General features: G+C 42.1%; 1 protein-coding gene across 2 annotated transcripts in view; it reads left to right on the top strand.

The window, feature by feature from the left end:
* Positions 1–12,829, top strand: part of mvp (major vault protein) — a 43,482-nt gene extending 30,653 nt beyond the window's left edge. The window contains exons 11-19 of one of the 2 annotated variants that reach the window (XM_079564383.1): positions 1,240–1,269; positions 2,508–2,705; positions 3,969–4,113; positions 5,767–5,978; positions 6,056–6,172; positions 8,339–8,465; positions 9,510–9,698; positions 11,341–11,530; positions 12,353–12,829. In XM_079564383.1, the coding sequence (XP_079420509.1) occupies positions 1,240–1,269; positions 2,508–2,705; positions 3,969–4,113; positions 5,767–5,978; positions 6,056–6,172; positions 8,339–8,465; positions 9,510–9,698; positions 11,341–11,469 (1,147 nt within the window). In that variant the 3' untranslated portion in view covers positions 11,470–11,530; positions 12,353–12,829. Of the gene's footprint in view, positions 1–1,239; positions 1,270–2,507; positions 2,706–3,968; positions 4,114–5,766; positions 5,979–6,055; positions 6,173–8,338; positions 8,466–9,509; positions 9,699–11,340; positions 11,607–12,352 lie in introns of both variants that reach the window. The other variant, XM_079564384.1, reaches the window with a different exon arrangement.
* Positions 12,830–14,136: the final 1,307 nt, after the last annotated feature.

Below are 14,136 nucleotides of genomic sequence, written 5' to 3'. Positions count from 1 at the left end.
GGGAGAAGAAGGCCAGGTGAGAGACGCCTTCAGAGTAAAAGCTTAAGACTACAGGGAGAAGAAGGCCAGGTGAGGGACGCCTTCAGAGTAAAAGCTTTAAACTACAGAGAGAAGAAGGCCAGGTGAGAGACGCCTTCAGAGTAAAAGCTTTAGACTACAGGGAGAAGAAGGCCAGGTGAGAGACGCCTTCAGAGTAAAAGCTTTAGACTACAGGGAGAAGAAGGCCAGGTGAGAGACGCCTTCAGAGTAAAAGCTTTAGACTACAGGGAGAAGAAGGCCAGGTGAGAGACGCCTTCAGAGTAAAAGCTTTAGACTACAGGGAGAAGAAGGCCAGGTGAGAGACGCCTTCAGAGTAAAAGCTTAAGACTACAGGGAGAAGAAGGCCAGGTGAGGGACGCCTTCAGAGTAAAAGCTTTAAACTACAGAGAGAAGAAGGCCAGGTGAGAGACGCCTTCAGAGTAAAAGCTTTAGACTACAGGGAGAAGAAGGCCAGGTGAGAGACGCCTTCAGAGTAAAAGCTTTAGACTACAGGGAGAAGAAGGCCAGGTGAGAGACGCCTTCAGAGTAAAAGCTTTAGACTACAGGGAGAAGAAGGCCAGGCGAGGGACGCCTTCAGAGTAAAAGCTTTTAGACTACAGGGAGAAGAAGGCCAGGTGAGAGACGCCTCGGGCTGGGTACCGTTAATTTTCCCCCTGATGCCAGTACTTTAACGAGACCTGTTTTTCGATCCCTCTGTTATTTAATTAAAATCTCATGGTTCATTTGCCCTAAAACGACACAACAGCAACAAACACAGCAGCGTCACAGGCTCCGCAGCGATAAAGAGTTTATCTTTTTATTACATTATTACGTCAGGAACAGACCAGATCCACAACACAACACCGTCTTCTACTAATACTACTACTGTTACTATTACTGCTACTGCTACTGCTACTACCAGATCCACATCGTGACACTGTTTTATTTCAGCTTAACTTTTCTAAACACGAGCGACATAATGAAATAATACCTCGTCAAAGATCTGTTACTAAGTGGGAGCGCTCACTCTGTCTCATCATTCATGTTTGGTGCGAATATCCTTCAAAGTAAATTAAACACATATAAAGAATTATATAAGTAGTAGCTCTATAAAACAACACTGGTTTTACTCTGAAGGATCTTTGTGTCAAACACAGAATGTCTGATACATGGTGAACGCTCACTTTTCCACAAACAATCTTTGTTTCCCTCACGCTGCAGCGGCACGGCGCTCTCCGCTCTGGGCGTAAGGTAAATATAACGTCTTTCTGTATCTGTGCGCTTATTAACACTCACTTTAGTCCGGCCTGGCTCAGACCTGCTCTCTTACAAATACACAAGCTTTGTAAGTTAGACTTCCCTCGCTTTAACACTTTTTTAAAGAAAACAACCGACATTTAAGAACCTGGGCTTCATGTTGTTTTTAGATCCACTGCAGGTCCTTCATTTACATCTGGAGAAAACTAAGCATCAAAACTCGGCATTAGTCGTTACCAAGCACGGTACCCAGCCCTAGAGACGCCTTCAGAGTAAAAGCTCGTACGAGAAAAGGGAGGTTCTGGTCCAGGTTCTCCCGGTCACCACCCCCACCCCCCTCCCCCCTCCCCCCTCCCCCCACATGGTGCAAGTGCATTTTTGCTTGTGTCCCTACTCTCACACTTGTCCCCCACTCGTCTCCCGCTCGTCCCCCCACTCGTCCCCCACTCGTCCCCCACTCGTCTCCCGCTCTTTTCCCGCCTCCCGCTTGTCTGTCTTGTTATCACCAAACGTGACCACATGATGTGAAAGAGCTTGGAGTTACAGGAGACCAGTCATTAGCTGATCAAATGTAAATTCTTATTTAATAATATCTAATGATATATATATTTTCTATTCCTAATGCAACAATACTGATGTTTTGTACACTCTAAGTGGATGTAACAGTATTTATTACACGGCTCTTCACAACGTAAGTAGAAGCTCCGTTGATTTGAATGGGATTTCCCAACGTTCTACCGGTCATTATTTTCTGATAAAGGACCTCTGAGTAAAATAATGACGCTGCCAATGACAACGGAGTTTGTGCTTTCATATCACTCCGCGCGTACGTAGTAACGACACTATCTGTCCCGTCACTGAGAGAGAAGTTGGGGGAATCGCTCGTGAAGTTAGCGATTCCCCCAACGTCTGTGAGCCGTCCTGCTCACAGACGTCCTGCTCACAGACGTCCTGCTCACAGACGTCCTGCTCACAGATGTCCTGCTCACAGACGTCCTGCTCACAGACGTCCTGCTCACAGACGTCCTGCTCACAGACGTCCTGCTCACAGACGTCCTGCTCACAGACGTCCTGCTCACAGACGCTCAGAGCTCCTGTGAGCAGGACGGCTCACACGACCTCTGAGCACTGAGAGAGATGTTTTTTCCTTTTTCATTGCAAAAGTCAATTCTAGTCAGGCGACTTTAGCCATTTCATAAAGGAAATAATTAATTGGTGATTTTTTTGTTCAGGGTGGTGTTTGGCCCGGAGCTGGTGATGCTGGGGCCTGATGAACAGTTCACCGTCCTGTCTCTGTCCGGAGACAAACCCAAACGTGCCAACGTCATCAAAGCCATCTGTCTGCTGCTGGGCCCCGACTTCTGCACCGACATCATCACCATCGAGACGGCGGACCACGCCCGCCTGCAGCTGCAGCTGTCCTACAACTGGTAACATGTACTACTACTACTACTACTGCTGCTACTGCTACTGCTAATACTGCTACTGCTGCTACTGCTACTACTACTGCTACTACTACTGCTAATACTGCTACTGCTACTACTACTGCTACTACTGCAGCTGCAGCTGTCCTACAACTGGTAACATGTACTACTACTACTACTACTACTGCTGCTACTGCTACTGCTAATACTGCTACTGCTGCTACTGCTACTACTACTGCTACTACTACTGCTAATACTGCTACTGCTACTACTACTGCTACTACTGCAGCTGCAGCTGTCCTACAACTGGTAACATGTACTACTACTACTACTACTACTGCTACTACTACTACTGCTGCTACTGCTACTGCTAATACTGCTACTGCTACTACTACTGCTACTACTGCAGCTGCAGCTGTCCTACAACTGGTAACATGTACTACTACTACTACTACTACTGCTACTACTACTACTGCTGCTACTGCTACTGCTAATACTGCTACTGCTGCTACTGCTACTACTACTGCTACTACTACTGCTACTACTATTACTGCTACTACTACTACTGCTACTACAGCTGCAGCTGTCCTACAACTGGTAACATGTACTACTACTACTACTACTACTGATACTGCTACTACTACTACTAATACTACTACTACTACTACTACTACTAATGTGACTAGTAGCTGTGACTAAGTTCTACACTAAAGGTCCCTCGATGGTTTTCTAATCCACTTTATTTCTTTGCACATTTTTTAAACAAAGCGTTTCCAAAATATAAAATATAAAATTGGAATTTATTCTCGAAATCCAGAAGATGTGTCAGTTTTGCGGCTCATTTTGTGTCAAATACTGAACTCTCGTCCAGAGTTTCCACGAAGCATAAAAGTCTCAAACTGAGCTCTGTAAACGTAAACGTCGTTATTTCCAACAGACATGAAATCTACATTTACTTTAAATCAGTGACATGCTTGAGCTTCTGTGCCTCGAATTAATCAAAGATATAAAAATGATTCAAACGCATTTAGCTGCATTTGCTTCTGGGGAAATTCTCCGCTCTCGTTAGCTAGCGCAGCATGAAGCTAACGTTAGCTTTGTATTTCGTATTTGTATTGTTTTAGCAGAAAAGTATATGAGCATTTGTTAAAGCAACTTTGGAGAAATGGAAGAAAGTTCAGTTTTTGTTTTCTTCGTTTTCCCTCTGGCTGCTTGGAACATGACCATATATGGGCGAGTCCAAACATGGCGTCTGTGTGATCTGTGCAGGCACTTCGACATTAAGAGCCCGGTGAGCGCCGAACACGCCGCCGCGCTCTTCTCCGTCCCCGACTTCGTGGGCGACGCCTGCAAAGCCATCGCCTCCAAAATCCGAGGAGCAGTGGCCTCCGTGCAGTTCGACGACTTCCACAAGGTGGCGCTGACACACACACACCAGTTCATGAATACAGTTCATATTAATCACACTTTAACCTCTTACCACCCGCCTAAACCAAATGCATTCTGTCCTCTTTGGCCATTATATAGGCCTGTGTAGCAGCTCATTTGAAAGCTAAGACCCACAAAACTGATTTTTTTTCCTCGCATTGTTGCTGTGTCGAGTCACCTTTTTTGTCACCTTTTTTTTTATTTTTTTGTCACATTTTGTTGAATTTTTGTCATTTTTTGTTGAATTTTTGTTGAATTTTTGTTGAATTTTTGTCACTTTTTTTGTTGAATTTTTGTCACATTTTGGTGAATTTTTGTCACATTTTTGTTGAATTTTTGTCACATTTTTGTTGAATTTTTGTCACATTTTTGTTGAATTTTTGTCACATTTTTGTAGCCTGGCTAACACCAGACTAAAATCACAAGTGATATTTAGTCTGGGGACCACCAATTCATTTTCTCGTAGGAGAGGTGTGGTTTACGAGCGTCCATAGTCGTTTATTGGGCGATACGAAAAAAAAAAAAAAAAAGTCTCATGCGTCTGCACGTAGCCCCAGCCAATCATATCATCGTATGAGATGACGTATGACGTACCCGCTGTAAACTTTTGAGCTAAATTATTTAGAACAAGGTCTAGAGCTTGATCAAAAAATACCATCGTGTCTGCTGCTGTCACGTTGGATCCGTAAATAAACTTTTTTTTTAATTATCCGTAAATAAACTACAAGCTTCCATATATCGAATAGCGCGTCATCGTCTTGCCGTCCCTCCTCGCTCTGTGATTGGTTCCCAAATCCACCGGAGATTTGGCCATGGTCCCCAGGCTGTTGTGCAGTTCGAAATAATTCGAGCGCACACAGCAGCATGGTGTTAGCCAGGTTAACATTTTTGTTGAATTTTTGTCAAATTTTTTATTGAATTTTTGTCACATTTTTGTTAAATCAACAAAAATGTGACAAAAAATCAAAAAAATGTGACAAAAATTCGTCACATTTTGGTGAATTTTTGTCATTTTTTGTTGAATTTTTGTCACATTTTTGTTGATTTTTTGTCATTTTTTGTTGAATTTTTGTCATTTTTTGTTGAATTTTTGTCATTTTTGTCACATTTTTATTGATTTTTTTGTCCCATTTTGTTGAATTTTTGTCATTTTTTGTTGATTTTTTGTCATTTTTTATTGAATTTTTGTCATTTTTGTCACATTTTTATTGATTTTTTTGTCCCATTTTGTTGAATTTTTGTCACATTTTTATTGAATTTTTGTCACATTTTTGTTGAATTTTTGTCACATTTTTGTTGAATTTTTGTCACATTTTGGTTGAATTTTTGTCACATTTTTGTTGAATTTTTGTCATTTTTTGTTGAATTTTTGTCACATTTTTGTCACATTTTTGTCACATTTTTTTTGCGTTTACATCCTTGCTGTTTTGGTGCTTTTTTCCCCAAGAAGCTTTTTGATTGGGGTAAAGCCAAACTGGAGAAAATGGAGTCCGTTCAGGTGGGAGTTAAGAGGTTACTGATGATCGAGTTCATCAGTAAGAAATCAGGAAGGGGGGAAATACTTATTCACTGTGTATGAGTACATGAGTATACGAGTACATGAGTATACGAGTATTTAGACTGACGCTCTCTCCCTCAGAACTCCATCCGGATCATCTGCTCCGCCGTGTTCGGCTTCGATGAGAAGGTGAACATCAGGAGCTCTCTGGCGTTCGCTCAGAACCGCCTGGTGATCAGCAGCGTGGACATCCAGTCCGTGGAGCCGGTGGACCAGCGGACCCGCGACTCCCTGATGAAGAGCGTGCAGCTCGCCATCGAGATCACCACCAACAGCCAGGAGGCGGCGGCGCGGTGAGGCCCGGGCGCCGCTGGGCCTGAGGGGGGGGGGGGGGGCGTGTTCGATAGTGACCCTCTGTCTGTCTCCGCAGTCACGAGGCCGAGCGTCTGGAGCAGGAGGCCAAGGGGAAACTGGAGCGACAGCGGATCATGGACCAGGCCGAGGCCGAGCGCGCCCGCAAGGAGCTGCTGGAGCTGGAGGCGCTCAGGTACCACCCGACACCACCCGACACTATCTAACACTACCCAATACCACCCAACACCATCCAACACCATCCAACACCATCCAACACCATCTAACACTACCCAATACTACCCAACACCATCCAACACCATCCAACACCATCCAACACCATCTAACACTACCCAATACTACCCAACACCATCTAACACCATCCGACACCACCCGACACTATCTAACACTACCCAATACCACCCAACACCATCCAACACCATCCAACACCATCCAACACCATCTAACACTACCCAATACTACCCAACACCATCTAACACCATCCGACACCACCCGACACTATCTAACACTACCCAATACTACCCAACACCATCTAACACCATCCGACACCACCCGACACTATCTAACACTACCCAATACTACCCAACACCATCTAACACCATCCGACACCATCTAACACTACCCAATACTACCCAACACCATCCAACACCATCCAACACCATCCAACACCATCTAACACTACCCAATACTACCCAACACCATCTAACACCATCCGACACCACCCGACACTATCTAACACTACCCAATACTACCCAATACCATCCAACACCATCTAACACTACCGAACACACATCACCATACACATCACAAGGAGCTGCTGGAGCTGGAGGCGCTCAGGTACCACCCCACACCACCCATCCAACACTACCCAATACCACCCAACATCATCTAACACTACCCAACGTCATCTAATACTACCCAATACTACCCAATATTACCTAACACACATCACCACACACACCGCAAGGAGCTGCTGGAGCTGGAGGCGCTCAGGTTCCACCCCACACCACCCATCCAACACTACCCAATACCACCCAACATCATCTAACACTACCCAATGTCATCTAATACTACCCAATACTACCCAATATTACCTAACACACATCACCACACACACCGCAAGGAGCTGCTGGAGCTGGAGGCGCTCAGGTACCACCCGACACCATCTAACACCGTCTAACACAGGGGTGCCCAAAGTGGGGCCTGCCAGAGGGTGACCTACTTTAGCGCAGGATCTGGTTAATACCAATTCTCTCCCATTCATTCTCATTGTTAAATTTGGATGCAGTACACTTTTTGGCCACCAGCGTCAAATTGGGGGCGCTGTTTCACTCCTTTCGCAAAGTTAAGGATACACTTGTTTATCACAGAGCGTTGTTGCATCCTGTGTGTTAATTTCATCGAAATTGGACTAAAACTACATTTAAAAGTTTTACATGAGACTAAAACTATGACTAAAATGTCCAGATATTTTAAGACTATTTTAAGACTAAATAAAAATGAAAAGGAGAGACTAAAATCATCCAAACTTCTAATGACCGCCTGAAAGAGCCTCAGATCATGTAAATTCTCTGCCAAAGGATCAGCTCTGAGCTTTGTTCATGAGGAGCAGCTCCATGAAGCAGAGGAACAAGATTAAATATGATTATTATGAATAATATAAACTAAATTAGTCTTAATTTCAGGCGATTAAATTTATTTGCAATTTCAGTCGACTAAAACTGGACTAAAATTGAAAAGTTTTTTTTGACTAAATCATGACTAAAATTGAATTACATTTTCGTCAAAAGACTAAGACTAAAACTGAATTTAAATATGTTGACAAAATTAACACTGGTTGCATCAACTTTCTCAGTTTTCCAACTTTTATTGCAAAAGTTGTTACATCAACAAAGGTTTTCTTTCAAAATGATCAAATGTAGCGTTTTCTTAACAAATGAATGAGGTAAAGTCACTGTAGGGGCTTCTGTAAAACTGCTGTTTACATTGACTTTGATTTTGTTCGACTAAAACTATGATTTTGCCATAGTTAACATTTGTATTAATGTAGATGGAATCAAATGCAAATATATACCGAAAAATAAAATTAAGTAACTATTATTATTTGCAATTATGTGTTTCACGCTCGACATCGCCGTGTTTGACCCGCGACCCACAGCCACTTTTTCATTTTAGCCTCGGAGACCCTGATCTAACACTACCCAACACTACCTAACACACCTCACTACACCCACCTCAAAGATCTGCTGGAGCTGGAGGCGCTCGGGTACCACCCGACACCACCGAACTCCACGAACATAAAGTGTCTGACGTTGTGTTAAAAGTGTGATTTGTGCGTCAGTGCGGCGGTGGAGAGCACCGGGGCGGCCAAAGCGGAGGCCCAGTCCCGCGCCGAGGCCGCACGGATCCAGGGCGAGGCCGCGGTCAACGAGGCCAAGCTGAAGGCGGAGGCTCAGAGGATCGAGGCGGTGAGTGAGGGGCTGTTCCTGACGAGTGTGGGGCTGGTCCCTGACGAGTGTGGGGCTGGTCCCTGACGAGTGTGGGGCTCATATCGTTTATCTCCTATATAATCAAATAATGTGGAAAAAAGTGAAACAAATTTGGGGGGTGAGAAAGTAAAAGAAAAGGGGCAACAAATTGAGGAAAAAATAGAGAAAAATGGGGGAAAATAGAGGAAACAATGTGGTGGGGTGTAGAAAAAATGGGGAATAAATGAGCAAATAATTGAGGAAAAAAAGTGAAGTGGAATAAAAGGGTGAAGAAATAAGAAAAATTGAAATTTGAAAAAATAAAGGAAAAAATGGGGAATATATGGGCAAATACAGTGGGGAAAAAAAGTATTTGGTCAGTTTCACATAGACATTCTATTGGATTTTGCCCAAATATTTTTTTCCCCACTGTAATTGAGAAAAAAAGTGGAATAAATGGGCAAAAATAGAGGAAACAATGTGAGGGTGCAGAAAAAAATAAATAAATGAGCAAATGATTGAGGAAGAAATGTGGGGGGAAAAGTGGAATGAATGGGTGAAGAAAGTGAGACAAAGAAAAAGAAATTTGAAAACAATTGGGGGAAATTAACCCCTGAACTCCCACCTGAACCGAGCACATGTTCTCCAGTTTGGCTTTACCCCAGTCCAAAAGCTTCTGGGAAAAAGCTGTGAAAATAGCAACAAAACTGAGACGAAAACAATGATGGAAATGTGACAAAAATGTGAGAAAACATTGACAAAAAAGTGACGAAAAATGGATGAAAAAGTGGCAAAAATGTCACAAGAAATGGACAAAAACAATTACGAAAAATGACAAAAATGTGACAAAAATTTGATAAAAATTTGACAAAAAATGACAAAAAAGTTGCAAAAATGAGTTGAATGGCCAACAAAAAAAAAATATGGAAAGAAAAAAATCTTATGACGTGAGGAAAAAGATCCTCTCGGTTCAGGCGGGAGTTAAGAGGTTAAAGGATAAAATGTGTGCCCCTGACGTGACGTAGTTCCTCTTTCTCCCTGCAGGAGGCGGAGCTGACGCGTCTGGCGAAGGCGCGGGAGCTGGAGCTCGGGTATAAGAAAGACATCGACCGGCTGGAGGTGGAGAAACAGGAGAAACTGGCTCAGATCGAGAGCAGCAAGTTCAGCCAGCTGGTGCAGAGCCTGGGCGCCGACACGCTGAAGGAGATGGCCCGGGCCGGCCCCGAGCTGCAGGTACGACTCTCAAAAACCGCCTCCACACCAGCCCACGGGAGCAGGGGCGTCGGACTGGGGGGGTAAAGGGTACTGAGTACCCAGGGCCCAGAGCAGGGGAGGGGCCTCAAAAATTCTTCTTCTGTCTTGTACTTTCTAAGTTTCCTCATAATTGATGCTATAAGAACTGAACAACCGGGCTGAAATACAGTGGTTGCTACACAGAATTTTGCACAAACAATAATGATGGATCATATCTCAGGGCCCCGACACCCCTTTAAAAATGTGCCGAATGGTTCAGCCCACACACCGGTGTTCAGCACCAGCTTCAGCTCAGCAATGACTTGATGAGGTGGATTCTGTGATGACACAGAGCTATGAGGAAAGACAGATCTTAGTCTTACCTCGCTCTAATGTGCTTTTATTTAACACTAGCCTGTTCTAGCGGACCTGAGAGGAAACTTTCTGTCATAAATGACAGTTAAACATGAGGCGAGTCCTGCCTCTGCCTGCTCTGAGTCAGAGACGGAGCTCCTTCTCTCCTCGTTTTAACCTCTAAAGTTTCTCTTTCCTCATGTTTATTATAGTTGACCCATCAGGCCAATACAGGGACAAAAGCCACAGGTCGCGCACGCTATTTTCGCCGAATTAATGATGCTAATTAGCCGCGCGCATTTGGATTCACGCATTATAAATGCGCAGCTTTGGAGACGAGTCAGCCTGGTTCTAGTGAAAGGTGGAGCTCGTGCCATTTAGTCTATTCCAACGTAACTTTAACAATTTACTGAAAATACACTTAATGGTAAAGGCTTCAAATATGGTGAGACTAAATCAGACTGAAGCCCTAGAGTTTTGTGTTCAGGCCTGTGGGCCACAGAGACAACATATAGCATAATTTTTTGGAAAATAGCATTTTAATGCCTATTTTAAAGTCACACATGTGTTATTCTCAGCACAGATATCCTCTGTCCCAGGTGCAGTCGTCCTGTTTAATGCTTTACATGAGACAATTGTACATTCACTCCATACTCGGTGGTGTAAAGTACGTTTGTAGCTTCAGTTTCCCCTGGGGGAGACTGACAGAAGCGCAGTCACGACTGCACCACCATACATTCACTCACACACATGGCCTATTGTACATGTTTTTAGTGGTAGGGGAAACCGGAGTACCCGGAGGAAACCTACGCAGACACGGGGAGAACATGCAAACTCCACACAGAAAGGCCCCGGTGGGAATCGAACCCGGGACCTTCTAGTTGTGAAGCACGAGCGCTAATCACTGCGCCACCTAAAACTAGCCATTTCAACTGGCCCAATGAAAGTAGAATATTCCACCCTAATCTAAATATCTATGTCACTACAGGATTAAAGGTTATTCAATTTCTGTATCTGAAGCCAAATCAGAGGCAATTTCAGGTCAAACAACAAACAAATAAACAAACAAACCATGACCTCAGTACCCGTTGTGTTGGATATGTGTGTAATGTATATATCATGAAGTTATAATAGAAAATAAATGAACTGCACTGTCAAACCACTAAACCACTGTTATGTGGTCAAAGAACATAGAATATGAAATGTGAATTTCATATGGGGGCGTGGGGGGGGGGTGCTACGCCCCTGCACAGGCGGCGTCTAACGTGACCCTAACTGTGTGCTGCAGGTGAAGATGCTGCAGGCCCTGGGGCTGAAGTCCACCCTCATCACCGACGGCTCGTCCCCCATCAACCTGTTCACCACCGCCCACGGCCTGCTGGGGGCGCTGCCGGGGACGCGCCAGGACCAGGAGTGACCGGGCTGAGGGCGGGCGAGAGGAACGGTCCACTCCAGATACAGAAGCTTTTAAACCACAGGAAAAGATTTAAAAAGGAAACTGTGTTAGAGTTGAGAAAAGGCTCCAGGCATGAGCCACAAGGGGGCAGCAAAAGTGTCTTAGAATTAGTCTAGAGTTATTAGTGTTTCAATGGGTTTCTGTTAATCTCTTAACTCCCGCCTAAACCGAGCACATTTTCTCCAGCTTTACCCCAATCCAAAAGCTTCTGGAAAAAAAGGTGTGAAAATAGCAACAAAACAGAGATGAAAATGTGAAAAAAGTGAGAAAAAATTGACGAAAAATTGAGGAAAAAATGGACGGAAAATGACAAAAGTGATAAGAATTTGACCAAAAAAAATCCAAAAAAATGTTAACAAAAAATCGAAGACAAAAATGGACAAAAATTTGACAAAAAAGTGAGAAAAATTTGACGAAAAATTAACAAAAAATTGACGAAAAAGTGACAAAAAAGTGATACGAATTTGACCAAACAAAATCGAAAAAAATTTACAAAAAATGTTTAAAAAAAAAAGACAAAAATGGACAAAAATTTGACAAAAAAGTGAGAAAAATTTGACACAAAAAAATGGACAAAAAAGTGATAAGAATTGGACGAAAAAATGACAAATGGACAAAAAAAAAACGAAAAATGTGACAAAAAAGTCACGAAAATTTGACAAAAATGAGACGACTGCCCAACAAAAAAGTGATGAAAAAAAATCTGACGTGAGGAAAAAGATCAATTTAGTTTTGTAGATCTTAGCTTTCAAATGAGGTGTCACTCTGGCCTACAGGATTTGGGTAAAGCTGAACTGGAGAAAATGCTCTCGGTTCAGGCGGGAGTTAAGAGGTTAAACCACAGAAAAAGATTTAAAAAAGAAACTATGTTAGAGTTGAGAAAAGGTTCCAGGCATGAGCCACAAGGGGGCAGCAAAAGTGTCTTAGAATCAGAGTTATTCGTATTTCAATGTGTTTCTGTTGATATAAAGAGCCTTATTTTTCTTTAGTGACAAATGATGAAGTGATTTTCTTTGTAAACGATGAATAGAACCTAAAGGAGCTGTGGATGTAAGTCGCTAAAGTGAACCAAGTGCCTTCCAAAGCGTCTGAAGTTTAACCGAGCCGTGTTTCTGTGGTGTAGAAGTTCCTTTCGCCCTTTTGGGACTCGCTGGTGGAGAAACTGCACTAAATCTGCTTCTGTCCCTCTCGCTTCTGCGTTTCCTTCTTCCTCGTGCCCTGAGGCTGAAGTGCTGAAACCAAATGAAGTTTGTACGGTTTACATTTGTTTGCACTTTAAAAAGAGAAGTCTGTCTTTTCCCCAAAAGCCTTAAATAAAATCAATCACATACTGCAGCTGCTGCGTCCGACTTTTACTGAGGCTTTAGGCCCGGTTTCCAGTGGGAGATTTCAGGGGGAAGTTCTGTAAAGCTGTGACTGATTGTGTCCAGCAGAGGGCGCCCTCTCATTGATTTTCACCTGTATGTTTTAGTACATCCTAAAGTCTGATGTTTCCAGGCGGAGAAGGTTTGATATTCAAAATGTGACAAAAATTCAACAAAAATTCAACAAAAATGTGACAAAAATTCAACAAAAAATCAACAAAAATGTGACAAAAATAAAATAAAAAAAAGACAAAAATTCAACAAAAAATCGACAAAAATGTGACAAAAATAAAATAAAAAAAAGACAAAAATTCAACAAAAAATCAACAAAAATGTGACAAAAATAAAATAAAAAAAAAGACAAAAATTCAACAAAAAATCGACAAAAATGTGACAAAAATAAAATAAAAAAAGACAAAAACTCAACAAAAAAATGACAAAAATTCAACAAAAATGTGACAAAAATGTGACACAAATTCAACAAAAAAATGACCAAAAATCAACAAAAATGAGACAAAAATGAGACAAAAAAATGAATTCTGTGCTTCATGTTTCTTCTCCCACAAACAAAGCTTTAGGAAACCTGTGTGAACCCGGCCCCTCATCGAGCTCAAATCAGATCTGAGGCTCGTTCATCAGAGTGTGGGGGGTTGGGGCAGACTGGGATTTAATCATTTAAATGTTCACTTTCTGTCCCGTCATTTAGCATCAAGGTACAATCCTATAGGCCTGTTGCTTGTTATTGAAATGACATTGACCACGCAGTTTAGGTTAATAATCTACTTAATTGTCTGTGATACATTTAAACCTCTAAACTCCCACCTGAACGGATCCCATTTTCTCCAGTTTGGCTTTACCCAAATCAAAAAGCTTCTTGGGAAAAAAAGCACCAAAACAGCCACAAAAAATGAGAAGAAACAAGGATGTAAAAGCAAGAAATGTGACAAAAACAACAAAAATTCAACAAAAATGTGACTAAAATGAAAGAAAAAAAAATGGCAAAAACTCAACAAACAAATGTCAAAAATTCAACAAAAAAATGACAAAAATTCAACAAACAAATGACAAAAATTCAACAAAAAAATGACAAAAATTCAACAAACAAATGACAAAAATTCAACAAAAAAATGACAAAAATTCAACAAAAAAATGACAAAAATTCAACAAAAAAATAAAAAATCCATAAAAATGTGATTAAAATGAAGAAACAAAATGTCAAAAATTCAACAAACAAATGTCAAAAATTCAACAAAAAAATGACAAA

The sequence above is a fragment of the Gobius niger genome (assembly GCF_951799975.1).
Source record: "Gobius niger genome assembly, chromosome: 10".
In the NCBI taxonomy this organism is placed as follows: Eukaryota; Metazoa; Chordata; class Actinopteri; order Gobiiformes; family Gobiidae; genus Gobius; species Gobius niger.
This window is presented reverse-complemented; position numbering and strand designations above follow the sequence as displayed.